Consider the following 26995-nt stretch of genomic DNA (forward strand, 5'->3'; position numbering starts at 1 on the left):
ATTAAACACTATGTTTCTCAAATTAACAATCATAATCGTGTAGTAATATTTTAGTAAAATGAGTTATTCTATTGTTATAGAAGAGTAAAATGAAAAATATTGTGTCAATAATAACCGCATAAGATTTTCTGATAGGTACAGCACACAAGCCCTTGTTGAAATACAATTCAAAATTAATCATGAGGATATTTTCATTTATTATTTGAAACGTATAAACATTATAAAAATTTTCACTTACAGTACAAACAAAAATGAAAGTAGCTCACTGTAATTTATTTTTCATTTTTCATTTTTAAGTAGCTTGGTCTGAAACCCAGTTGTCTCTAAAACCTGTAAGAACCTTAGGCAGTTTACCAAAGAGGTAAGAGAAAACACCTTTTTACAAAGTCAAATACTAGTCTTTGAACTTTTGGGAACTCTTACCCTTGAACCATTGACTTTGGATTCGACTAATAGTATACTTGAAAGTATACTTCTCATGTTGTTGTTTTAATGTGAACATTGTTTTTAAATGAGTTTCATGTCCGTTTGCTTTTTAATATTGATATTCTCTAAGTGTTTCTCTCTTATTGTAGATTAAACCTTTACAGTTCTCGCTGATAGCAGATACAAGGGAAACGCTGTGCAGAACCAGAAAAGAGTGTTTAAATAAATCCTTCTCATTAGTTTAAAAGTTTGTAAATTACAAATATATGAAAAGTAAACATCGCATTTTTCTATATTTTTACCGTGAAAAACATGCATTCAAACTGTGTTCAGTTGATCTACACAGACGCTAAATCCATAAGAGAGAATTTTCAGCCGATATTTGCAGCAAACGACACACTCTCAACTTCAATCAGTACATCAAGGAAATATTTCGAAATGTACTCTAGCAACCCATAATATTTAATTTATATATATTGTAGAAAAAATAGTTTACGGTTTGTAGGTAGTTTAGGTTTGTATTGTGTCGTAGATTTCCAATAACTAATATGAGGATTACTAATGCACTGAAAGCTTGGAAGATTTGGTTCAGGGACCGTGTTTTTTTTAGAACCAACATTAACAAAGCAACAAGGTATACAGTTTTGTAAATGAGGCTTCTCTTAGTTGGACATCTTCAATAAATATATAAGACGATTAATTCCTTTTAAATATGTATAGTACATTTTAGAAACTTATATACTAAAAGGGCATGGTTGTATAAAGCCACATAAAATTGTTCATTACCAATTATCAGACCTGTCCAAAAATTTATTAGCATCTAATCTGACAAAGATATCCTACCGAAGTTGCATGAACTAAAACGTCATTATAATAGTGAGAACGTCATTAACGCATCGATCTGATTTTTGTCTCAATAATCTTTGGTGAAATTCGAACCAGAAATAACTATTTGGCCAGAAATATAAACACACAACATGCTAAATGACATGAACCCATATTAATAATCAGTCGTATATTGAATTAAATTTAAACTCTTTTACGTGTAATCCTTATGTTTTGCTGAAACCTGAATTTTTTTATGTAATGTTAAATTATTACGACCAAATGTAAAGATGGGTTATTAGTTTAATTAAACTCATACAAACTAATTTGATCTTTGGTTGAGGCAAATTTGCTTAAGTGGTGTAATCGTAGGAATTAGCATATAGATCTCCTTAACCATGTATTAAACAATCTATTTGGATGTTATGTGTTCTTTAACTATAATTCCATCTAAAGACTGTTGACTTACATAACTAAGATAATCGAAATCACTTTTCTTCATCTGTAAATTGAGATACTGTACTAAATAATTTAAAATGTGAAATCAAGTGGATTATTATTTGATGTAAAATTTAAGCAATACCAACAACAATCTCTCGCTATACACAGTAAAAAGGAGCATTTGTAATATAAATAACAACATAAACATTGAATAGGGCGTTTTTTACGCAACCCTAATAATTACAAATACCGTGAGACACAACATCAAAATCAGCTCATATGGTTATGCCAATTAGCATAATTAACATTTAGATGGTATCACTGTATTCTTGATTTCGTTGCTAATCAGCTGGTATACATTGTTGCATAATACCAGCTGATTAGCAACCAAATAACTGTTATCTATGAATTTTAGTTATTGATAATTAATTGTAAATAAGACTTAGGGTTTTCAGAGCTCAAACAGAGCTTGCGAAAATCTCAAGTTAAGACTCGTTCGCAATAAATTCCCAATAAAACTAAAACTCATAGATAACTATGCAGCTAAGCATGTTAGCAAATTGGCAATAAAATAAAGAATACATTGTCGTTAAACAGTGTCTTATGGTACGGGATATTAGTTGCGTTTTAATAAAAACACCCCGTGTAAAACATATGAAATTCACCAGAATAACAGATGACAGATCACCAAGTTCCTAAACTATTTGAAAGCAGCAATTCAAAGTTTCATAATATGAGAATCCATCAATCAATCATTGATTTACTGTAAGCTTAGGATTTATTTCTTACACTTAATAGCTACCGTTGAGCTTTGGTAAAGCAACTACTTTCTCCTCACAACGAAGCTACAATTCTGATTTTGTATTATTTACTTTAAATACTCATTGTGGTCCTTCAACTTTAACCAAAGAGAAATTCGTAATTTGGTTTGGTCAAAACTACTATTACACCCATTATGACATAATAATCAATGCAGCTCGAAAGAGAGGTTACAAAGAAAATAATTATGCAATACAATGAGTTACTAACCAGCACCATTGACTACCGATAACATACTTTAAAATATACTTAATAATCACATGATGAAGATGTAGCCAACTTAAAAATCTGAAAGTACAAAATACGTCAAATAACACTTTTAATAATATTTTTACACTTAAAATTTTTACTAACAACACTGTAAATACATATGAAAGATGGTAAATGGTGCTCGATTTCGATTGGACACTCCAATCATCATCAGACCCAGTAGGCGAATAGCTTTAAAATGAACCATAATTACAAGCTCCTCTAAAAACCATATTCTTTTACGAAAAACAATATTTGTTTGAATTTACAAAAATATTATACACTTAAAACATTTTCCTAAAACACAGGACCCCTGATAATTTACCAAATATATTAATATCTGGGGAGACGAGTGGTTATGGTTATAGTACTGAAATCTGAAGGTTGATAGTTTAATTCCAAGTGGGGACGATTCTTGACTCAGATGCAACATTCTACTAACAAAACTTTTTCATTTTAACGAGATAACGCATTCCACCTTAAACAATTCCTCGTAAATAAATTTCCTTATTTGAGGAATAAATGTTTAGTCAATGATTCAAACAACTAAAAGAGGAAATTCGTACAACTGAGGTAATAGACTCTACCTAACAAAAAGGTTGACGTTAGATAGTAACAAGGCAAGAGTTTCTGCGGTTCCCCAAAATAATACCCATGACGTTTTAACACCCATAAAAAGAAACAACTTTGTTTAAAATTCCAAATTATTTACTGTGAAATAATGTCCTCATTAAACTTACAAATTCTTTTCCGTACGTATTTTGTTTTGTCAACTTTTAGGGCGAAACGAGTTAATTCGAGCAGCAAAAGTAATGAACCCCACAGCTACTGCCTGGAAGCCTTGACCTTGGTGGCTGGTATATGTAGTGTGTCTAACACAAGGCAGAACACTTGTGCTGATATTGTCTGCTGAATCACACGTCAGGATGGCGGCCTATCTGCAGATGCTGACGGTGCTGATAGCCTGTGCTGTGTTGCTGACGCCTTCTCTGGCTCAGAAAGGTAAACAAATATATAACAGTTTTTAATCAGATTTTTTTGTAAAATAAAATTATTTCATTCAGCTAAAGTTGACAGTAAGTTGTATTATCAAAAATCCTTGTTATCAGTAGGCTAGGTATTTACATATTACTCCTAGTACTTACATACCATAATTTACAATATCCAAGTTTCTGTAGTCCAAGAACTCTTGGATGCTATCATTAACGCTATTTATTGGATAAAGGATTGTTGGACTGTAAATCCTTTTTGATTAAACAAATTAAAATATACTTGAAAATTAGTCTAGTATCTTTTCATTAAATTTTTTATCCATTGGTCATATTTTTCACATGAATTTTGATACAATTTGAATACAAGTATCTGTACAATACAAGTAAATAACAATAATAAATAACTGTAAATACAAGTATACAATTTAAATTTGTATCTGTATTTAAATTTAAATAGGCTACAGATACAATTTCAAGTCGAATTAAATTTTCATTACGATATACTTTTTATTCTTCTTAATTATGTTCTTAATTATGCATTTTTAATTTTTGAATAATTGTTATGAACAAACACTGTTTAGGGAGAATAATTTAGTTTTCAAAGTCTTAATGTTTCATCCAAAGGCAATTTTCTTCTTTGCCTACATAGAAATACCCTATTCACCACAAATTGAACCTATTCAAAATTAATTTACAACAGATAATAAAATAGTTCGTTTTACCTGCTATTTATTTTATTAGTACAAACGAGTTAGTTATATTATTGTGTGCAAACAAATGAAGCCGTAATTGAAAACACAGCAGTTGAGAGAAAAACCTTGTTGATGTATTGACAAAATGTTTGGTGACAATACATACGAAATCAAATAAAAACACTGTTATAAAATAGTAATACTTATAAAGCTAAAGAAGGTTAATCAAAATATGAATAGAGAGCATTTATTAAGAGTAGTTTTGTAAACATTGTTGGATAAAAGTGTCGTCTTTTCAAAGGTGAATGGCATTGCCTCAGTCATAAAATAGTCCAAGATGATAAGGTACTCTCTTATCTTACCACCTCTCCAAACAATATAATTTAAAATCTTTCACGCAAATTATTCTTTGAATACTTTATTTAAAGATTCTTTAATAAACCAAATTAATTCTTTTAAAATTTCATAACCCGTAATGGCTAATTCATTCTATAAAAGCTTTAATAGTAATTATTATTTTAAATACTTTTTCTAAGTAAACTAAGGCTGTAATGAGCAAAACGCTTTAATAAAATAAACCTTAGTTTATAACTGTATATAATAAGTATAAATCATAATTATAATTTTTTAAATTGTTTTAGACATAAGGACAATTTCTTTTTGTGGTGTTTCTTGTTCTTATTGAAATAATAAGAATTTGATAAATAACTAGTGACATATTATTCATGTAGACTAATCTTAAAAAGATATTATATTTCAATTCAGGCAATTTATTTTACACTTTGTTAATATAATAGCCTACAGTGTAGGCCTACTTTAAAATAAGGCAAACCAGTTCCTTTTATCACATAATAGACTAATGATGATTTCTAATTGAACAGTATTTTAATTTGTTATATATTGTTCTTATATATGCATTGTTATGTATTGTGATTATCTTTAAAAAAAATTCTATGACTAGGACATCTTTTCACAACTGACAGAAATTAGATACCAATACCATATTTAATGCCAATGGTGTATTTAACACTTATTGCTGCATGCGTGTAATGTTACATGAGCATCGTAATCAGTGTAGGGTTGAATAGTAAACTATGTAGCCTGACACTACAATTAGTCCGATGAGGACATTGGACAGATTTACCTGCGAACACCCCTCCGCTTATTTAGATAAATCGTTCAAATCAAATTAAACGGGAAACATTTTCATAAAAAAAATAATAATTTAAGCAGTCCAATAACAAAATGTAAGACGAGATTGCCCCAAGTTATTTTAAATGCAAAATAAGAATGCATTAAATTCAACCTGCAATAGTAATGTGGACTGTCAATCTATAAAGAATTTTTAGGAGAAAATATTTATTAAAATACAAAGAACTAGATGGTTGAACCAGGAGACGTAAAGACGTTTGACTTTTAATCATGACTTCTTTTTAAAAACTTACATCTTGATTTGTTTACATTTATTATAAAGGTGTGTTATCATTTACGAACATTTTGAGCATTGTATATATGACAATTTTTTTCTAAATTTTGTCATATCTGCTTTGTAAGTACATTTTACTTGATTCCTTGAACATTGTAATCACCGATTTCCTTGTATGCCAAAGAACCTAACACTGACCATTAGAATTAAGCGTTTTCAAATAGATCACGTTGAGCTGTTTGTAAACAACCTTCACCTAGCCAAGCTTGGCCACCATGTTATACTATTTACATGTCTAACATGAGCTTTGTTTCCAGCACCCAGGTTCAAGGCATGCAAAAGGGGTCAGCCAAAAGATAAACTGGACGAATGTGTCAGAGATTCTCTACAGAGGGCAGTACCGGAGCTGGTGAAAGGTAATGCAATGCTTTATTATTTTGTGTATTTAACAAATTGTTTTAAAATATGTATTTATCAATGTTATGGACTAGTTTGGTAAACAGCGCATTTGCTTTGCAATCTTTAAGTAAACCCAAATAGTTTACAAAGTATCATACAAATGGATATAGGCCTAGCTGCTAAACATTTTGACAATGCTTGTAATGTATGTTCAAACAAATGTTCAAAACTAATACTAGTAACCAAAGTCAAAGTCCAAAATGTGAATAGTCTTGGGTATTCATACAGACTGTTATTCGTTCAAATAATTCAGTTAAACTTTTTTCCTTCAAAAAATCAATAAGCTTCTCAAATCACAAAAAAATAGCTTATTCCCTACATGGGAAATTCGCTAAAACACTAAAAAGTCTTAAAATATTAACTCATTCATGATTTTTCCTTCGATAAGTGGTGATTTACGAATATTATGTAAATATTTCCCTTGGCTTGCAAATATTTTCTAAGAGAATAATATGTGTTATCATATAGGATGAACGATAATATTTGTTAAAAGTTCACTTCGTTATTTAAAAAAAAATTTCAAAATTGTTCAAATAATTATTATTTACAGCATAAAGTAAACAATATATATTTATATCAGTATAGAAAGTTACGAAACAATAAATTATTGCTTAAACTGTCAAAATCTAGTATTTGTGATGAATACAAATTTAGTTTTACAATCACAGAACTTCATCTTTCTATAAAGAAACTTTCTACATGAAGTAACCGTTATTGGTTATTGGTTGAATACATTATAAACGAAAATACTTTGTTTTATGTGAAACACATCATATATTACTATGAAACTTAATCTCCTTTTACATTGTTATGAATTTAAAGTATAATTTAGAAAACACCTAATCGCGCTGATGGGTTTTTAATCCTTACAGCTTAGAAGTGGATCTGTATGTGTCTATAACCCGTGGTTTGCTCTTGAAAATGCTTTTAAACTAGAGCGGTTCTATGAATCAATTTACTTGTTTAAGCCGGGTTTTCCTAGGCGCGGAATCGGCCAGCGGAGAGAGGAACGCGGAGAGCGGAATTGAAATTAACATGGCATTCGGCTCCGCTTCTAGGAAAACAGTAACATTAAATTGCCTAAGACAAGTGGAGTCCGCTCTCCGCGTTCCTCTCTCCGCTCGCCGACTCCGCGCCTAGGAAAACCCGGCTTTAGAGAGCTTTAGTGGTTTCAAAAACAAATTCATTATGAAAATATGTAATATATTATATCAGTCCAGCACTACTGATAATAATAAGCACTGCCAACCGATCGCGGATCTTTAAGTAATTGTTCCATCCATTCCCGTGAAGCAGTTAGTTACTTCTTTTTTGTTATTCAACTTCTTGGTTTCCATTTACAACGTGATATAATGTAGATTACTTTATTTGCTTAATCTATTCTTTATTTCTTTTTCAAGTAGAGATTCTTATTTTGTCACTGCTTTTATAGCAATTGTAGCAATTATAGCTGGTTTGGTGATAGCAATGTTTGGAATAAACATTGAATAGCATATTAAATAATAATTGAATAGCATATTTTGTTAAATGTACCATAATTCTGCGAATCTCTTCCCTTAAACGTTTACAACTGTAAAACAAACCCAGAGCTTTGAACGCATAAACAAAAACTAAATTAAATGCAACGCTAAAATAATCGCAACTATTTGTAGGTAGGAAGAATGAACAAAGTCTAGAATTGCGTCACAACATCAACACAACCCGATTGCACACTTAATTGTTGTTGAATAATTCCTCATTTTCCACATAACAATGGAATCAAGACGCCATTTACTTCGAATGGAATCAAGTACAATTAATTAGAGACTAACCAGTTCATACGCTAACGCAAACGAGGAAAAACGAAGGTCACGCTTTTAAACCTGAAGTATATCGCATAATAGAATGGGTTTAGTGTATACATTACCTAGAAACCTTTAGGAAAATCGAACCTCAAGTCAATTTTTTATAATTAAATTTTCTTTCTTAAGTGGATAGTTTATACGCTAGTACCATATTTGATATAAGATATTTGATTCATTTTAGAGAATTCCCAACTAAGTAGAAAGTTTTTTTTATCAAACGTGTGCACGAAATAGGGGGTTTCTTACTTTTAATAAAATACTAATACGAATAATAATATCAAAGTAATACTTTATTGTATTTACCACAGACAAGATAAAGAAAATCATAATCCTCTTGTCAGTGGTATTTACACTTAGAAGTATAATGAAACTAAGTGCAACGAGTATTTATAATATTTTGTCAACAATAGATAAAATTTTAATAATATTTTGATTAAAATTATTTATATTTTGGGTGAAATTGGTACAAGACTGCCACAATAGAAGACGGATATTTTCCCCCTTGTTATATTTTCTATATTGTATCACTCTTGCAAACATTATTTTTGCATGCTTAATGCACCAATTTAATTAGCATAAACTGTTTTGTAGCTTCTTAATAAAATAAATATATATTTATTTATTTTCATACAAATAAAATTTATTAATTTTATACTTATATTTTAGAGATATTTGTATAGCAGAGTATACCTTTAAATTATCAGTAGAGTATAACTTGCAAGTAAATATTCTAGAAATTATGCCCACAAGTTTTGGGAGAGAATCAATTAATTTACTAAGAGCGCATCTATATAGTTTTAACAACAAAATTGTTAATAGACATGAACATGTTATAACTAATTGTTAGTTTTACTAGTCTTTATTCAAAACTCGGCTAAGTGCAATCTTATAATATTGTTACTTTTTTCCATCCACTATTGTGCTGAATATTATTACAGTTTGACGGATAAATAAAAACGTGACATTCAAAATGTAGGAAATTATTTTTTTACGATCAATTAAGTTATGTAGAAATCGGCGCATGAAAAATTAAGTGATACGATAATGGACGTTAGATACAGTGAAAATAATATTCCAACAGGTTAGTGTATCAGATTGACCCGGACACAATATTTTCTTAACCCTTATCATTGTTGACAGGGAGGTAATCTTGTGACGGATAAATCTTGTTTGCCCTGAATAAACTCCCTTGTACATGAAAATAGGTCGGTACTCCACAAATCGGTTCAAAAAGCTAAGAAGAGGAAGTCAAATTTATGTTATTGAAGCTATTTCAAACAATCTAATTTCCATGAGTTATAAAAAATTATGAATAGTTTTATGTTTAATTTGTCTTAGGTTTTACAATATTAAAAATATGTACTACTATCCATTCATAAAAAAAAATATATATATATATATATAAAACATAATAATAGTAAATAGTCCAACTTAAAACGTATTTGTTAAAATTTTAAAAATAATAAAATAAATTTAAAATGCTACCCAATCTAATTGTTTTAGAAAACTTTGCCGCAGTTAGGGTTCATATTTTGAGTTTTAAGATATTCTTGTGACCAAACTTAAAAATTGTCCACAATCAAGGAACCAACGTTATAAGATTAACCAACTTCCAAGTAATCTCCACAAACCCAAATTATAAGTAATTCAAAACAAAACTTTTTAAATAATACATTTTTTGCTATTTAACTAGTTTGTTTTCAATTATTTTGTGTCACTGTCTATAACATATTCTGCGCTATGGTTTTAAGAAACATTTCTCAGCTGAAAATGACGATAAAGTAGTTAAGAATTTAATCTCTCGTTCTTGAACCAGCCCGACGTGTACGAGGTAGTAATTATGAAAGGTTTCCTAAAATTAGAGATAAAATTATGAGGTAAATGTTGCGTTGTTGGAAGTTTTCTACACAGTTTGGTTCATAAATCTAAATACAAAAAAAATCAAAGTTATGATAAAAAAAATGAAACAGCTATTTTTCGTTTTAGCGAATTTCCCATATAGGGAATAAGCTATTACCGTAGTACTCATGGTAAGACCTGGACCCGGGACCGATTTTTTTTTTCGTTTTGAGGTCCCTAGAGGCCAAAAACACCATTCGTTCAAATTCATATATATATATATATATATATTTATATATATATATATATATATATATATATATATTTATATATGTGTCCGTTAGCGCGATAACTCGAGCAAAAATGATCCGATTTTGATCAAATTTGGTACAAACGTGTAAACCTACGTTTATTCGAACGAGATCGCGAACCAGTATGATCGGACCATGGGAACGGGGGTTTATGGGGGCTTTTATGGGGTAAAAATGGGTTTTTCCCATTTTTGACCCAAAAAACATAAAATTTTGCAATTTCTTTCTAAACTATTTTGTAGAGCTTAAAAAAACAAATAATTTAGTATATTGAAGCGTTATAATGCGCCTATCGGTTACGGAGAAAATTCCAAAAAATTGTAAATTTAAAATTCCTATGTTATTCTTATGGAGAATAAGTAAACTGTTGTAGTTTGCTTGTTTATTAACATATTTTGCCCAAATTTGGAAAATGTTTTTATTTCTTACTAACTATTAACATTTTACATAAAAAAACACTTTTACCCTCCCTGTTGCAGCAAACCTAAGTATGTGTTTTAACTCATTCTATTTAAATAGGGAATAAATGTGATATTTTTAAGGAGACATTTTAGTGTAAATCCAATCAGGCAAATGGAAATTCGCTTAGTCTGCAGGTTTGCTGCGGCGGGGGTATTTTATATTCTTAACCAATTATGTTTATGATTAGTACTAGCATATAAACACTTTGAAATATTTTATTTTTGCTTAACAGGTTTGACTTTGTTCAGATAAAACTATTTTGAAGTCTTGCATAAAAAGAGTAAAATGTAGCCCAGTAAACTTTGTGTAATTATGTGTGGAAGGGGGGGTTTGTATACAAATTATACCTTTTTAAATCTCCTTTAGTTAAAGTATCATTTGATTGAAAATTGTGCGTAACACGTTTAAGTAGACAACTTGATCTTTAAATTAATTTAGCCATCCGATTAAGTTATCAGTCACCGCGTCGCTATGCAGATATCGAAGCAACTTCATTAAGGCGACATGTCACTTCCATTGTGAAAGTTATGCCCGGTCTCATGTGAATCAAGATTCAAAGAGCAAGTAATTTCAACTGTTAACTGTATGCTGAAACTTGCTGTGACGTTGTAAAATGAAATCTAAGCTACATAATTTTATCGCAGACAAATAACAAATAAGTGTCATTTATCAAAGGTCAAAACTACTGTTTACGATACGAGCTCTAGTTTGACAACATTGGCGAATCTTAGATAGGAAAATGAGTGGGAATCGAAAAATAAACTTTTTGCACGAGTGAAGGATTTTTTATTTCGTCATACTGAATTATTTTTATCCGGAATTCTTTACGTTAATCTCAAAAAAGTATTCGGAGGGGTACATATATTGTAGTATAATGTGTAATATAACACGATTATAAACACACACAAAACAATACGATAGTATTGAAGTAATTTAGGCTATTTTCTTCTGAAAAATTAGCGAATAGCGAATAGCTTTAAAGTGTAAACGAAAGTCAAACGTCGAGTTCTGCCTTAGAATACCATACATGGACTACAATTTATTCTTATGAGTAGTCAAGTGGGGAAAATACTTGATCAAATCACGATAAAATCATGCTGCAATCAAATGACTTAACTATGCAATAAATTGATTTAACCAAGTAGCCAATACTTAACCGTCAAATCATACGTTAATGGTCAAATTATTTAACTATCCAATAAAATTACTCAAACAAGTTGTTATATGACCTAATCATGTAGCCAATTCGCTCAACCGTGTTGTCAGACTACTCATCCATATGTAGCCGAAGGACTTAACCATGTAACTAATTGACTATGTAAAATAATTATCCACAGGTTTGCCCGAGTACGGACTCCTCACCATCGACCCTCTGCATGTTGAGTCTCTGCAGGTGACCAAAGGCAGCAATCAGAAGAAGGCAGTCAATGTTGACATCAGCTTCAAGAACCTTGACATCATCGGACTAAAGAACGCTAAGATCAAGAGCGTCGAGTAAGTACTTGTACATGATTTCCAAATAGTCCCAAACATTCGATGGTCACAATGGTTTTCGCAATTTAGACTACCCCTACTTAAACAAATATTCTCTCAGTATTTTGCACTCTCATTATTTTTTCACTAAATGTTCTGAGTTTACTAATTTGGACATAATTGAAAGGTTCCCACGGTGGTTTGTACGGTACACAGTTGGGTGAATGAGACAGGGAATATATTCAACATGAAACTAGCAAAAAAACTAGAATTATTGCTGGATGGTAAAAATGACAGAAGGGATTAAGTATTGTGTTTTGGGTAATTCAAGATGAAGATTCAGTGAGCTCCGACAAATGTGTAGGATTTAACCCCGAATTACTAATAAGCTAAACCACCAGTGATCGTCAATAAATGAAATAACACAAGAAACATTATTTTTCTTGTTTAGCCTTCGTTTTAGTTGGTTGCATGTTACTGAGAAGAAATACAACCTCCCCCCCTCACCCAAAGAAGAGCTAAAAAGAAGAAGGTCACGAATTAGGTCATTTGATTACAAATTGGTTGTTGTTTGAAACTTAATAAGGTGTTAGGTATATTACTTTCCCTTGAGAACTAATGTAGTGGGTTCGCGTTGTGGTATCTACCACTAAATCTTTCTTTAATTTACTTTTCTTCACTCCTTGATGTGCTGTATTCTCTCCACGCACACGTCCAAGCCCAGTGTACAAGAGTATCTCTGTAAGGTCAGAAAAAGATTCAAACCTCAAAGTAAATTACAAAACTAATATTCTTAACCGGAAAAACTATAGGGTTTTTTATCCACAACATCTTTAAAACTTAAAAATGTACACGTATATACTACTCTTTTAGTCTTGCTATATTATTTTTTGCTTTAGTAGCCATAAACATTAACATTAATTAACTCTAAGTTTTAAATATCACCAATTACACCGATAAGAAATCCAACAAAGAATCTGCACAAGGAAAGGTTTAAGGATTGTTTAATTAATTACGTCCGTAGTATGTGGGAACATAAATTAGCTTGATCCATTCAGACCAGTCTATAAATGACACTCGCAAAAACACTTTTCCAAGGTTGCAAAAAGAGATTAAATCCTAGATTAAAATGGTAATTGTTAGTATTCCGGGAAACTTGAGTAAAAAGGGAGGTATGTGAATACATAAAGCATTATTGAGTTAGATAAATATTCATTTGATCAAACTGATAGACACGGTAAATATGTTTTTCACGCCACATATTGACGCGTGGGGAGAAGATTGATAGAATTATTAACTTTATCAGGACAGAAAGGTAACAATAATACCCCCGCCGCAGCAAACCTGCCGACTAAGCGAATTTCCATTTGTCTGAATTGATTTTCAGTTAAATATATTTTAATAACATTAGGTTTAACGAGTTACCTAGGTTTGCTGCTACAAGGAAACTAATAAAGTGTGTTTTTGAGTAAAATATTGATAGCTTAGTACAAAATAAATAAATTTGCCGAGTTTGATCAAAATATATTCATAAACAAGCAAACTACAACATTTGACAATATTCTAAATAAGAATAACATGGGAATTTTAAATTTACAATTTTTTTAATTTTCTCCGTTACTAATAATCGAACAAAAATACTTTTATATACTAAATTATTTGTTTTTTTAAGCTCTTTAAAAAGGTCTAAAGAGAAATTGGGAAATTTTGTGTTTTGAGGGTCAAAAGTGAGCAAAACCAATTTTTACCCCATAAAACCCCCCGTAAAGCCCCGTTCCCATGGTCCGATCGTGCTGGTTCGCGAACTCATTCAAGTTTATCCCGCTTTACACCTTTAAACCAAATGTCATCAAAATCGGACAAAAATTACTTAAGTTATCGCGTTCACGGACGTATATATATATATACAGACTGTCCCAAAAGTCCCGGACCGGTTTAATATTTTCAAAACGACAACAGATAAATCAATAAGATTTGGTACTTCAACACCACACCTAAAAATCTACTTTTTTAAGGAAATATCAATTTTCTGTCACATCATGGGGACGTCCCGCAAGGAGTCAGAAGGAAATCTTAAATAGAAGCATAGGTTGACATGTACATCAAATTAAAGGTATTTACTAGCAAAATATAATGCCGCAAATTTGAACTCAAACGGACAACCAAGTCAAGAATGACAGTGGTTCAAAGATTCATTTAATTTGCATTTGGGGGCACAGCCCTAGGAATCGGGAAAAAATTGTTAACGTAAGCATAGGTCGATATGCACATCAAATTAAAGGTCTTCACTAGTAGATTACAATGCCGTAAATTCAAGCTCAAAAGAACGCCTGAGTAAAAAATGGCAGTCGTTCAAAGATTCAAAATGGCAGGTTCAAGAAATCTTTGAACGGCTGCCATTTTTTACTCAGGCATTCTTTTGAGCTTGAATTTACGGCATTGTAATCTACTAGTAAAGGTCTTTAATTTGATATGCATGTCAACCTATGCTTCTATTTAAGATTTCCTTCTGACTCCTTGCGGGACGTCCCCATGATATGACAGAAAATTGATAGTCCCTTAAAAAAGTAGATTTTTAGGTGTGGTGTTGAAGTACCAAAATCTTATTGATTTATCTGTTGTCGTTTTGAATATATTAAACCGGTCCGGGACTTTTGGGACAGTCTGTATATATACACATATATAAAAATTTTAACGAATAGTGTTTTTGGCCTCTAGGGACATCAAAATGAAAAAGTAAATCAGTCCCGGGTCTAGGTCTTACCGTGCCACCTACGGTAATAGCTACTTCCCTATAGGGAAATTCGCTAAAAACCAAGAAGATTATACTCAGGAAATTCGCAAGTATGATAGATTTATACGTGGATAGACTTATCATATGTATAACGTAGGCCATATTTTCAACGTTTCTATTTAACATTGCTTGGTCAATTGTATTACAACCAGAGAGTAAAGGGTTGTTGTATAATCAACCCTAAAATAAGATAAAAACATTGATTACACATTAGCGCTCCCAAAATGGACAACACAAAAACAAGCAAAAGATTTTACAATAGGATGCGAAGTATAATTTTGTACTATTCAAAGTCAATTGCATAAACGGGAGCTGCGCAGAGAAACCTATATTATACTGGTTGCTACTGAAAGTTTAACGGCGCGCAATTTACCGCTTAAGTTCAAACTAAGTTTATATGGCAGAAAACACGTATTTCATTCGGTAAAGGTAATTGACAGTTTCGACATTAAACTGAAAAGTTTGATTGACGATTGATCCTAGCTTTTGCGTATCGTACTTAATTTATATTGCAATTTAAACTTGGCGTGTTTCATAAATTCTTTAAGTACTTTCATCGACGATTTCTTCATTTTCAATGATTTGTGTTAGGGTTAGTACTGTTGGTTAGTTAGGTTAGTTACAAAAATATTTTTACTTTTGATGCATGTGCTTCGTTTGTTCTGGTAACTCAAATGTTTGTTCCACAGCATGGATGTTGATAACTACAAGATGAAGGCAAAGATCGACATCGAAGGTCCGATTCTGCTGCAAGGCGATTACACGATCAAAGGCAAGGTTCTGGTTCTACCTATTGAGGGATCCGGCAAGTGCAACATTACCTTGGGTAAATAAACTGTACTTAGGGTAAGAAAATATTGAGCTGGGATTGGAAAATGACCTAAGGAAACAAAAAAATACTTAGGGTGTGCAAAAATTACCTGGGGCAAGCAAACAGTAATCAGAATTACTTACAGATTGTACAAACACAACCTTTATCGGAAATGCTATAATTCATCCAAACAAGCAAACCTTACTTAAAGCAAACCAAAAATGTTACATTACTTCCTAGAGCCAAAAGGTTTAACACAAAAGTTTTAAATGGTTTGAGCAATCATTGCTCTGTATGACAAAAGTCATACACATAATAACATACATTACATTACATACCATTATAACATTACACAAGGCAAGCTAAAGGTACACAAATTAAACCAATATTACAGCAAATTTTACTTTAAACTATTTCATAGTACTTCGGACACACAAACAACACTTTGTAGAAGCAAACGATACATAAAACAAGGTATCGTGAAAAATAAATCGTTCTTGGGGTAGCCAATTACTTTTAAAAGGAAGATAGCAAAAAGCATGCAGGACAAACATATATACTTTGGAAAATGTCACTTTTTACAGATATGGGCTTAGGGTAAGAAAGAATTACTCTGGATAACCCAAAATTACTTTTGTCAATTCAAACTTACATTATCAATCAAGCATTTCTTTGCACAACCAATCAAGACTTTGAACAAGCAAATAATTCCTTATTTCAAATAATTTGCCAACATTTCCATGATCGCGATCCTGATTAACACTAATATTTCTCCCCCATAGTAATTGTCCAGCTTGTATTCTACATTATTTTGTTAACCTCAGTTTTGCCCTAAAAATTAATTTTCTCTTACGGATTTTATAAAGACGTTTTAACACCTTTATCTTTGTTGTAATTATTTTCCAGGTCTTTAGTAGAAGCCATTTATGGATCTTTAAACTACGAAGCAAAAAACATCAAAATCTGTAAATATTAACAATTTTAAAAAATGTAAACACCTTTTTAGTAAATCACTGAGTATCAGTTAGATGTTCCGTGTTCTCAGTATCAAGCGTGCCTCGGCAAGGTCATCAGTTGTTTAACCAGCTGATTGCTGTTCAGCTGTTGCGCGGGAGACCAGTTTACCACGCCCATGTAGGCCTCTTTTGGCGCGGTATTTTGCACGTGTAAATTGCCGCAATTAAGGCAGTTTCATCCTGTTTGGCATCTTCGACGTTAATTGTGGGAGAATTATATTGTCGGAATCGACAAATATTGTAACAGGCCAATTAAACTGTATTATTTTGTTAAATTACGGGTGTTCTAATTATTTACTCGTTTTTCTTCAAATTGTTTATAACAGGATAAAACATGTTTAAAGCCACTTACCACTTACTTGTTTTGACTGCTCAAAATGATAATATCTTGGTAGTTATGAACTTCAATCAGATTTTAGTCTTTTGACAAACGTAAATTTCCACAATTACAATAGTGAAAATAGAATTTGTGTGGATATAACAGTTTACTTATTCTTTATAAGAATAACATGGGAATTTTAAATTTACAATTTATTGAATTTTATCCGAAACCACCTATTTTAAAATAACAAACACTTCAATATACTAAATTATTTGTTTTTTTCCTTTAAAAATATATAAATAAAAATTGGGAAATTTAAGGATTTGAGGTAAAAAAAGAAAACCTATTTTTTACCCCATAAAACACCCTATAACACCCCGTTCCCATATTCCGATCATGCTAGTTCGCGAACTCACTATCACACCCTACACCTTTAAGCCAAATTTCAACAAAAACGGACAAACATAACTCAAGTTATCGCGTTCACGGACTAAATAAATATATACATATAAAACAAAATGGAACTAATCGCGTTTTTGGCCTCTAGGGACATCAAAATGAAAAAGTAATCGTTCCCAGGTCTAGGTTTTACCATGCCACCTACGGTAATAGGTAATAGCTACTTTCCTATAGGGAAATTCGCTACAAATAAAAAAAGAAAAAAAATTGTTCTTACAAACAGCAGCTAACATAGTAATGTACTAATAATACCAAAGGAAATTGTGTTATGGGAAAAGTAAATAGGTAGGCAGCTCAATTCTAATTTAATACCCAATATTTGAACAAAGAAGGGTTTCTTCCAGTTGTCCATGTCATTGTCAGTTAAAACAAACATTTCAATATGAATGACAGTTCAATACTATATCCGTTAGTCTATTCCAAGTCGGTTTCTTTGAAAGCTTTTACGCCAAACCGTGAAAGCTTTTGTGTTTTACATTGTATTTCACTGCAGCTTCTAGGGATGTGAATTTAAAACAAATCCCACAGTTAGTTATAGGTACTATTAAAATGATTTTAGTAAATAACATATTTTAATTAATTTTTAAATTATTCTGTTGATTTTTTAAACTGTTCACACCTTACTAAACAAATCGCCCTTTAGCATATGATTTTAGGACCTCAGCAACTATAGTATAGCTTAATTGCCTTAAAACGCAATATGTGTTATTATAGGTCTTAATCAATGGCCCTGGCTTGATAAACAGCTGATCTTGGATACATGAAACACAAATCGAAACATCATCCATATTGAACATGCGAATATGAAACACCTGGTATACATATTAGGTTAGATTTTTCAAGAACTGCAGTCAAAAACATAAAATTCGTAAGGAAAATTAAGACAGCTTAAATGTGAAAAATCTTTTTGTATAAAAATTTCAGGTAGCCACCTATTTTTCGGAAAGTTAATAAAAATACGTCTAATAGCAGTTGAAACATATATTTACACTTCGATTTCGATTGGGTATTCCACTCATCATGAAACCCATTAGGCGAATGAAGAGACCTATTTTACATCCGATTAGGATACGGTATGAATTTTAAATTCAACGATGCCATCGAGTGGTTTGACTCATTCAAAAAAACCACGCACATGTAGGCCTAGTACAAGATTCTTCTTGCAATATTCAAAGTAAATCTTTAATTAAATTTGGTAGTTCCTATTTATAATAACCAGAGGCTGCGGAACTCACTTGGCAAGGAGGTTTGTTTTTTTGCACTGTGGCGCACAAAAAATTATAATTGCCTCAGCCAATTCAAGGCTAAACTAATCTGGCTAATGGGCTGGAACACTAATATACCAACTTAACAATGTTGCTGCCTACTTTTGCTGTTGACGAACAAATTTCGTATAAAACGTATGCGAAAACGCGTAAAACAAAGTAACAGATTTTCTCCGGGGATATTTCCAACAATCCCAACCACAAAAGGGGGCCTATCGAGCCAAAGGCGAGTGCACGGTATGTTATTATATTTTTTATGTTGTTAAGTTATTTTACCTACGACCAATTTTAAAGTAGGTGTTTCAGTTAAGTTCTTACAAGTGATACCTTCTATCTTCACGCGATCGTTGAGTAAATTACTATAGGCTGATAAATAAAAGTCATGCAATTAGCAATCATCTCACCATATTAGTTTGGTACCAGTTTTGACTAAATATTTTTCCCCAGTAAACCCGAAGGGCGAGATCACCGATCTCTCCGGCAAGCCCATCACCAAGGATGGTAAGCAGTATGCTCAAGTGAACACTCTCAAATTCGTGGTCAAAGATGTAGAGAGGGTTCATTACGACCTGGAAAACCTCTTCAACGGCAACAAGGAGCTCGGTAAGTTATAGATTGAAAAGGCGTTGTTTTGAAACCAAAAGAGAAATTAATTAGAATATGTTGGACATGTTTCGTATTGTTTTGGTGTTTGAAAGTGCGTAGTTTCTGTTAAATTGACAATTGATACAACTAGACATGTCATCTCCGTGTTAAGTTTGTCCGATATTTTTTTTTCTAACCGGACTTAACTGAATTAAGTTACTATAGCTGATTTTATGTCACATAAACTTTCTTGTCAACAGAATGTAGAGAAAAGAACGGATGATACGTGTAAATGCGATGTCTTTTTCAGTATCACAAGTCAATGGTACGATATATCCATACTATTAAATGGACCATGAATAATGTTACAATGAAAACCCCTTTACCTACGACCGTTTTTTTAAAGTAGCCATTTCAGTTCAGTTCTTAGAATTGAAAAGTTTCACTTTACAGCTATTTACTTTCATATCAGCATAGTTTCATTTCATATCAGCATAGTTTTTCTCATATCAACACAGGTAACGGACCAATGAGGTTCAAGTATTGAGAGAAAAGAATTAAAATTGTAATGCTTCGAACGTCAACTAATCAGCTGATCAGCTGATCAGTTGACCAATTTAATTGTTGACCAACTTGTTCATGTTGATACTCGCGTATTCTTAATTAAGTTGGTGGAAGTCCAAAAATAAATTAAATATTTGCCGAATTGTACCTGATACAATATTATTTATGGTAAGAATGCTGCTAGCAATGTAATATTTAACGAAGTTTAACAAACACGTAATTACAGGAAATCAGCTGATTATACAACAAGTCGTTGCATCACTTTCAGTGGCAATGGCAATACACGAAAACATAACCTCTCTAAAAAGTTATCAGTAGTGATTGTTAGTAATTAAATCCAGATTGATAGTAACCAAAAAACGGTCGTAGGTAAAGTAGTGTACGCAACTCGCGTTAATAGTCTTTACGACACTCGTAGAAGTTTTTAAGGCACTCGCCAAGGCTCGTGCCTTGAATTTTCTACTCGTGTCGTAAAGACTCACTTAAAGCAATCATTGCGTAAACTACTATTGCCTACATATTCCTAATGGCGTGTTAACTGAATGAATGAATGGTGTGGTGAAAATTACCAACTCCTGTCAACCACTTCATTTCGTGTTATATCAAAGGACTACTTTATAAACTTTACTAGTTATGTATCTATCAACTATTGCATTAAAAAATCAGAAACAGTAGCACGCTATGAGGGGTTTATTTACCTATTTTAAGTACGAAACAATAAACATGCATTTGGTTTTGCCTTATCAATGACATGTCTACACAAAATACATAGTCAATGGTGATATATGACATTGGAACATACTTAACTTATAGTAGCCTATTAATAATCTTTGTAGAAATTTTTATTCGAGTGTGTATTTTCAGCTATTGATGTTTGAATGAGAAGTTATCTTCATTATTATGTTCATCAATGTAACAATAACACATCTACAACTTATCTCCCGTAATAGTTCATTTGAATAGTTTATTTGAGGTTTCTAGTCTTTGAAACCTCTATGTATGCAATATTCCATGTCTACTTCAACCCCTTCCAATATTCATTAACCATTAGATCTGGGATACTTGTATGAAGTAACTAGATTACTTGCCCCCGAGTCTTGAAATAGACTTTAACCCCATGTTAACGGTTTAGTCAGTAATTAGAACAGAGTGGGTACTTTTGAACAAACTTTTTAGTCGTGTCTAACGAAAAAAGTGGCATACAGCATTGCAAACTTTTATGTTTTTATTTACCCATCAAGTATTTTTTGACTAGGAAATAAAATAGAAAATAAATAATTAGATTATAATATGTTTTCTTTGATTACACTAGTCCTTAAAATTGGAATTTCTACGATATATCTAAATCTAGTTGTACAAGTCAACCATTTTAAAATTGTAGTTCTACATACATTGCATTTTAATTGTAGAAAGTTTTGATAGGTAAAATGTTATTTGAATGATAATAATTGAACAATATTTACCAGCTCCTTACTTTTGAACTCCAATTTAGAACAAAGCAACCCAATACACCAGAGTAAAAGCATTTAAAAGCTAATAATGTGCATTGTTGTTTTATGGCTTTTAGGAAATAATATGAATTTGGTATTGAATGACAACTGGAAAGAAGTTTACCAGGACATGAAGGCTCCAGTCGAATCGGCTTTAAGCCTGGCTTTCCGAGAGGCTACAAAAAAAGTGTTCAAAATTGTCCCCTACAACAGAGTTTTTCCCTAGGTCTCCAACATCCTGAATCTCATTAACAAAAATATTCACAGTAATACTCATCCCCTTTCTACTTTCAGTCAATAAAGTTTCAATTGACAAATTGTATGATTTTTCTAATGTCTCCATTCTTGTCTGCTGTTAGACTTTATTTTTGCATGGAGGACGGGTATTTTGACTAACACTGTTTCTTCTTTCTAACAATTAATTTGGTTAACTAACCAATCTTTTCATAACTAGGCTAATTCATTATAATTAATTTTGCTGTGATTCATCAATCATCATTTATGAAAAATCAATAGAGAAATAGAATCCGCAATAGTTTAACACCATTTAGAAGGCTTTCTACCAATTTCTTTTTTGCTAATAAACTGCCTTCAGATGGTCTGTTTGGGTCTAGTTTTAAAACCTAACTATTTGTACAACGGTTTTTTGACATCATACAAATGTTGCCTATGGTTTTGGAAGTAATACTATTTTTAGAAGCTTCAAAGTATAATATGTTTTATGAGGAATTGTTTACATTGTGCACTTATAAATTATACCTTAAGAGTAAATTAACAACGCAAATCCTGTTGATAAAGATACTCACAAGTATTGCAACTATTCAAAAATATGCAACCTCTCTTCATGTTGTATTACATCTCTATTTTACAATTCTTCTAATATTCATCCACCATTCTAATTTTGGGTTTCCGCTCACCATAGAGCTATTTCCAACCTTGACTAAAGATACACTTCCCTGAAGTAGGAGTTAAATTCCATGTTGAGTCCATTAATTCAACCACTGATAGAGTGTGGGTAATGTGAAATATTGTACAACTTTTTAATTACGCCAAACTATAAAAGTTACATATCGTACATATACGAGACAGTTAATGCAATGAACCCGTTAACCCACAACAACTTAAATACAAAATGCCACAGAAATTGTAGGGTTCTATTCAATAACTTAGGAATATTTACAAGATCCTAGTGTTTGGACAGGAGAATTTATAAACATTCTTTTTAGCATGTATCAAATCTGTTCCGATGTTGAATTTTCATTTATGTTTTAATGTTTTCTAGGCAATAATATGAATTTGGTTTTGAATGACAACTGGAAAGAAATTTACCAAGACATGAAGGCACCCGTAGAGTCAGCTTTAGACCTGGCTTTAGGAAATATCGCACGAAAATTGTTCAAAAACGTTCCTTACAACAAGGTGTTCCCATAGGTCTCGCTCTACCATGTAGCTCAACTCCTTAAAGCCCATCTACCCTAAAAGACGAAAACCACAAACACAATGAATCCCTTGTCATTTCAGTCAATAAAGGTTATATTGGCTAATTGTTTAATTTTTATGCTGCCTTAATTTTGTCTACTTTTAGATTATGATTTGCATGAGAAAAACTTTTTGTTTGTAGTGAAAATGCTTTCAATAGTTTTGTTGACTAACCTTTTTTATCAAATAGTTTTTGGTCTAACTTAGCTTATAGAAAAAAAAATTATACTGATTTCAAACAGGATAGCCAATTTTGAATACAGTATTGACTGTTGGTAACAATAAACTATGTTGATAACACTGTATCTTTCTTTATTTTACATTACAGTGTTTGCTAACTTACAGGTTAGCATCCCATTAGTTTGACTTTCATTTACTTAAAATATATATTAATTACAATCATTTCAAAATTATATTCATGTAAAATATACTAGTGACTACTGATGAACAAAGGAATTGTTATAAGAAACTGTCAGTCAGAGAGGAATACTTAAAGCTTAATTTGATGATAAAAGGACCTTACAAGTTTGGGCCACATGCCACAACTTAACATCAGAAGGAAGAAAGCAGTCTGTCTTCCTAAATCCTAAATCATCCTCTCTCGAGCAAATTCCAAAACCCCTCGAAATGATTAGATACGGGTTGTGGGTATTAATTGCAAAAGCTAGGGGCGAATGGGGTTTTAGTGTGATAGCCCTCTACTTAAATCAAAATAGCTACCATATGGGAGACATTAAAGGTATAAAAACATACTTCGGGCGAAGAGTACGGCCAAATATGAGTGTGTCCAAGAAGAATCTGATTTAGGAAAACTTTACTACACCATGAGTTCTCTCTTTATTAAAGATGCTAATAAACCAACAAAAGGATAAGGCAAGATTTGTGTCTAACCATTGCCAATATAAGGGCCACTCACATCTATCGAATTCGTGATAAAGAGCATAGGTTATTTTCTCAATTATGAACCATCCGAACTATAACAGTATATTCGTTTGTGGACTACAAATTGGTAATAAAAGTAACTTACTCAGTTCTCTGACATCTGATATTTGTGAAGACGATACAAATATTAGATGAAGAATGAGATTACCTTGAACAAAAAGATATAGACACTAAAAAGAAAACAAAATAACTTAATTTAGGTAAACGCGTTTGATTCTAAGTTAACATCATTAGCACGTGTAGTAGATTCATAAAGAATTTTCACAAAATCAAATTTTACAAACCTTTTCAACACATATTTTAATATGGTTATCCGGAAGTTTTATAGTTTTCGTATTATAAGAATTAGCAAAAGCAAAAAAGAAATTTCAAGTAAATTTTTCATAATTTTGTGTGAAAATAATATTCAAGTCCTACACTAGCTGACCTTTGGACACAAACACGTCATAAACAAGTAAGTTTTGTACCATCATTAATTATTATGAATTTGAAACGCCTTTGCATGAAAGTTAATTAATTGGGACAAAATCTTGTTTAACTAAGCAGGTTTGAGCGTTATTGTAGCCAAGACTCACTTGTCACTGATTTATTCAGTGGTTAAGAAACATAGTAAAATGCACAGCTTGTATATGCACCAGATTTTACTTTGAAGCTAACCCACGCTTGAAAACTTTCAATGTTTAGGTCTAAGTGTAACTAGGTCTTTGTCCCTTTCGTGTAACAAACTTTGTGACCGAAACAAAGTTTTTAGGACTTCTTGGCATGTATTGCAAAAATGCAGTGTAATAGTTTGTTCTCAAATTTCATTTTAACAGTTTGAGTTAAAAATTTATTTGTAAATAGATCTGTGTCCATCGGTATAAAATGCACATTTAAAGTAGACTATAAGTAGATAAAGCGTTCAAAATAGTATTTTTTTTTAATTCTGATACACGAAATGCACCGTGTTGGCGGATTAGATGCCTAGTGCATCTAGATAATAATAACTCGGAGCAAAAATAGACGAAAAACATTGAAGCACTTTTACCAACGTAAAAAGTATGAGAATCTTTAGTTTTGTGGTTTGAATAAATAGTTTCAGTATGACAAAAAAATATATTTCACTAGCTGTACCCGCGGGCTTTGCCCCGTTTTACTTCGTAAGTGAGCTCGCTCGCATGGCTCAATCACGTCCTGGTTGAAGTTCGTTCGCTAAGCTCACTCACCTTTAGGTTGGAGCTCGTTCGCTGCGCTCACTTGCCTTCAGGTTAGCTCGTTCGCTACGCTAACTCGCCTCCAGGTTGAAGTTCGTTCGCTACGCTCACTCACCTTTTGGTTGCAAATTAGCTGTTGTCATAAATTTAAAAAAAATAATAGTGCTGAACCCTGTTGGTAATCCTTGTAACTTTAATGCTATTGAACATCATAGAACAGAACCAACTTGTTTAATTGAAACAGCTGTTAAGATTCATTAATTCCATTTAAATATTAGTACTCATAAGGTTAACATGGGAAACTCCAGAGCCACTGGGGCGGAGCCCGAGAGTCCGATCAGAATAAAAACAACTTAGTTTTCCTATTTAATGTCTAAAGAATCAGTGTACCAAATTTCAGCTTCCTAGGTAAATGGGAAGTGGGAGAATTAGTGATGAGTGAGTGAGTGAGTGAGTCAGTCAGTGAGGGCTTTGCCTTTTATATATATATATATCACATTTCACACAGGTCTAAAAGTCATTTACATCCTCAATCATTTTCAAGCCTCGGCCTTAGTTGTTTAGGTCAAACAGGGAATTTAATCCCAAGTGATGAAATATTATTTTGGTGATTGTTTTAATTTGAGTTGATCATTTCATTAACCAGCACTACGATTATCTATCTACTTATATTTTATTTTTATGTTGATAGTAGCATTAAATGTATCAACTTGGCTTTACTTTGCTTTTCAGAGATCTTCTCAAACTGCACTAACAGCTGTTTTGCTTCATTTAACTCTACTGCGGTTTTCACTAGTCATAAGAGTTTGTAGGCTACATTTCCATTTTTAGACAGGGGTTTAAACTTGTTCTATAACGTTTATTCCCGTTATGGAAACCATAACAATAGTTTCACAACCTTACTAATAAAAAAAATAAAAATAAAAAAAACAATACTAATAAGTTAAACAAAACTAACATTGAAAAACATACAAATCAAGGAAATATGTGTAATATGGGATTGCTCTTTACAAAAATTGTGTCAGAACTAAAATAAATACCACGCTATTGTAAAAAAATGACACAGAGGCATAATAAAATAAAATTTAAGTAGGCATTTCTGTTTTAACCAATTTTAAAACGCAAGGTATGATTTAAGGAAATAAGAGGGGGGAAATCAAACAAATCTTCTTTAAATATTAAGTTTTAAAGAGCATTCAAAGAGGGTTCGATCGATTATCCTCCTTACTGTATTTCCTTTCGAATTGCACCTTCCGTTTTTTTAGTTCCCAATACTATCCAATTATTTCTAACAAATGGCAAAAAAAAATTACCAAAGTACAAAATGTATAACTCAATTGAGCACATCTTAGTTAAAATTTATATTTGAAAGTGTTTATTCGATGTTCCATCTCATTTCATCCTGTTAGAATCACTCCTAAAAGAGCATTTGCTTTTTCACCTAGCACTTTTTAACAATAATTAAAATAATCTTCTAATAATATTTTTAAACAGGTGACAACATAAACGCGGTGTTAAACGACAACTGGAAAGCGATTTACGACGATATGAGACCGCCTTTGCAATCTGCACTAGGACTGGTTTTTCGAAACATAGCAAACAGGGTGTTCTCAAAAGTACCTTTTGATGACATCTACTCTTAAATTATAAACAGCTGGTGGACCTACTGTTCCACTGCACTTCACTGGTAAACGTCGACCACTAAACTAGTACAATTTACATAGCAAATACCAATGTTATTAAGTAAAATATTTATAGTATGTTTAATAAAAATGTTTATTTTCTCAGTAGAGTGTTTATTTGTTTTTCCCAGAGTT

The 26995-nt window shown here is 31.9% G+C and overlaps 1 protein-coding gene across 3 annotated transcripts; it reads left to right on the forward strand.

Moving 5' to 3' along the window:
* The first annotated feature begins 3629 nt into the window (after nt 1-3629).
* LOC128986253 (protein takeout-like) lies at nt 3630-26965 on the forward strand. Of its 3 annotated transcripts, none has more exons than XM_054406512.1 (6): nt 3630-3762; nt 6188-6286; nt 12123-12279; nt 15742-15878; nt 19373-19528; nt 26673-26965. In XM_054406512.1, the coding sequence occupies exons 1-6, from the start codon at nt 3687-3689 to the stop codon at nt 26819-26821; spliced, it is 774 nt and encodes a 257-aa protein (XP_054262487.1). In that variant the 5' UTR covers nt 3630-3686; the 3' UTR covers nt 26822-26965. The 3 variants fall into 3 exon arrangements, with proteins under 3 accessions (XP_054262487.1, XP_054262486.1, XP_054262488.1); XM_054406511.1 differs by lacking the exon at nt 26673-26965 and adding an exon at nt 22847-23108; XM_054406513.1 differs by lacking the exon at nt 26673-26965 and adding an exon at nt 21642-21881.
* Nucleotides 26966-26995: the final 30 nt, after the last annotated feature.

This window comes from Macrosteles quadrilineatus, unplaced genomic scaffold, assembly GCF_028750875.1.
Source record: "Macrosteles quadrilineatus isolate MER2022 unplaced genomic scaffold, UCM_ALF_1.0 Scaffold_2__2_contigs__length_208266976, whole genome shotgun sequence".
NCBI lineage: Eukaryota > Metazoa > Arthropoda > Insecta > Hemiptera > Cicadellidae > Macrosteles > Macrosteles quadrilineatus.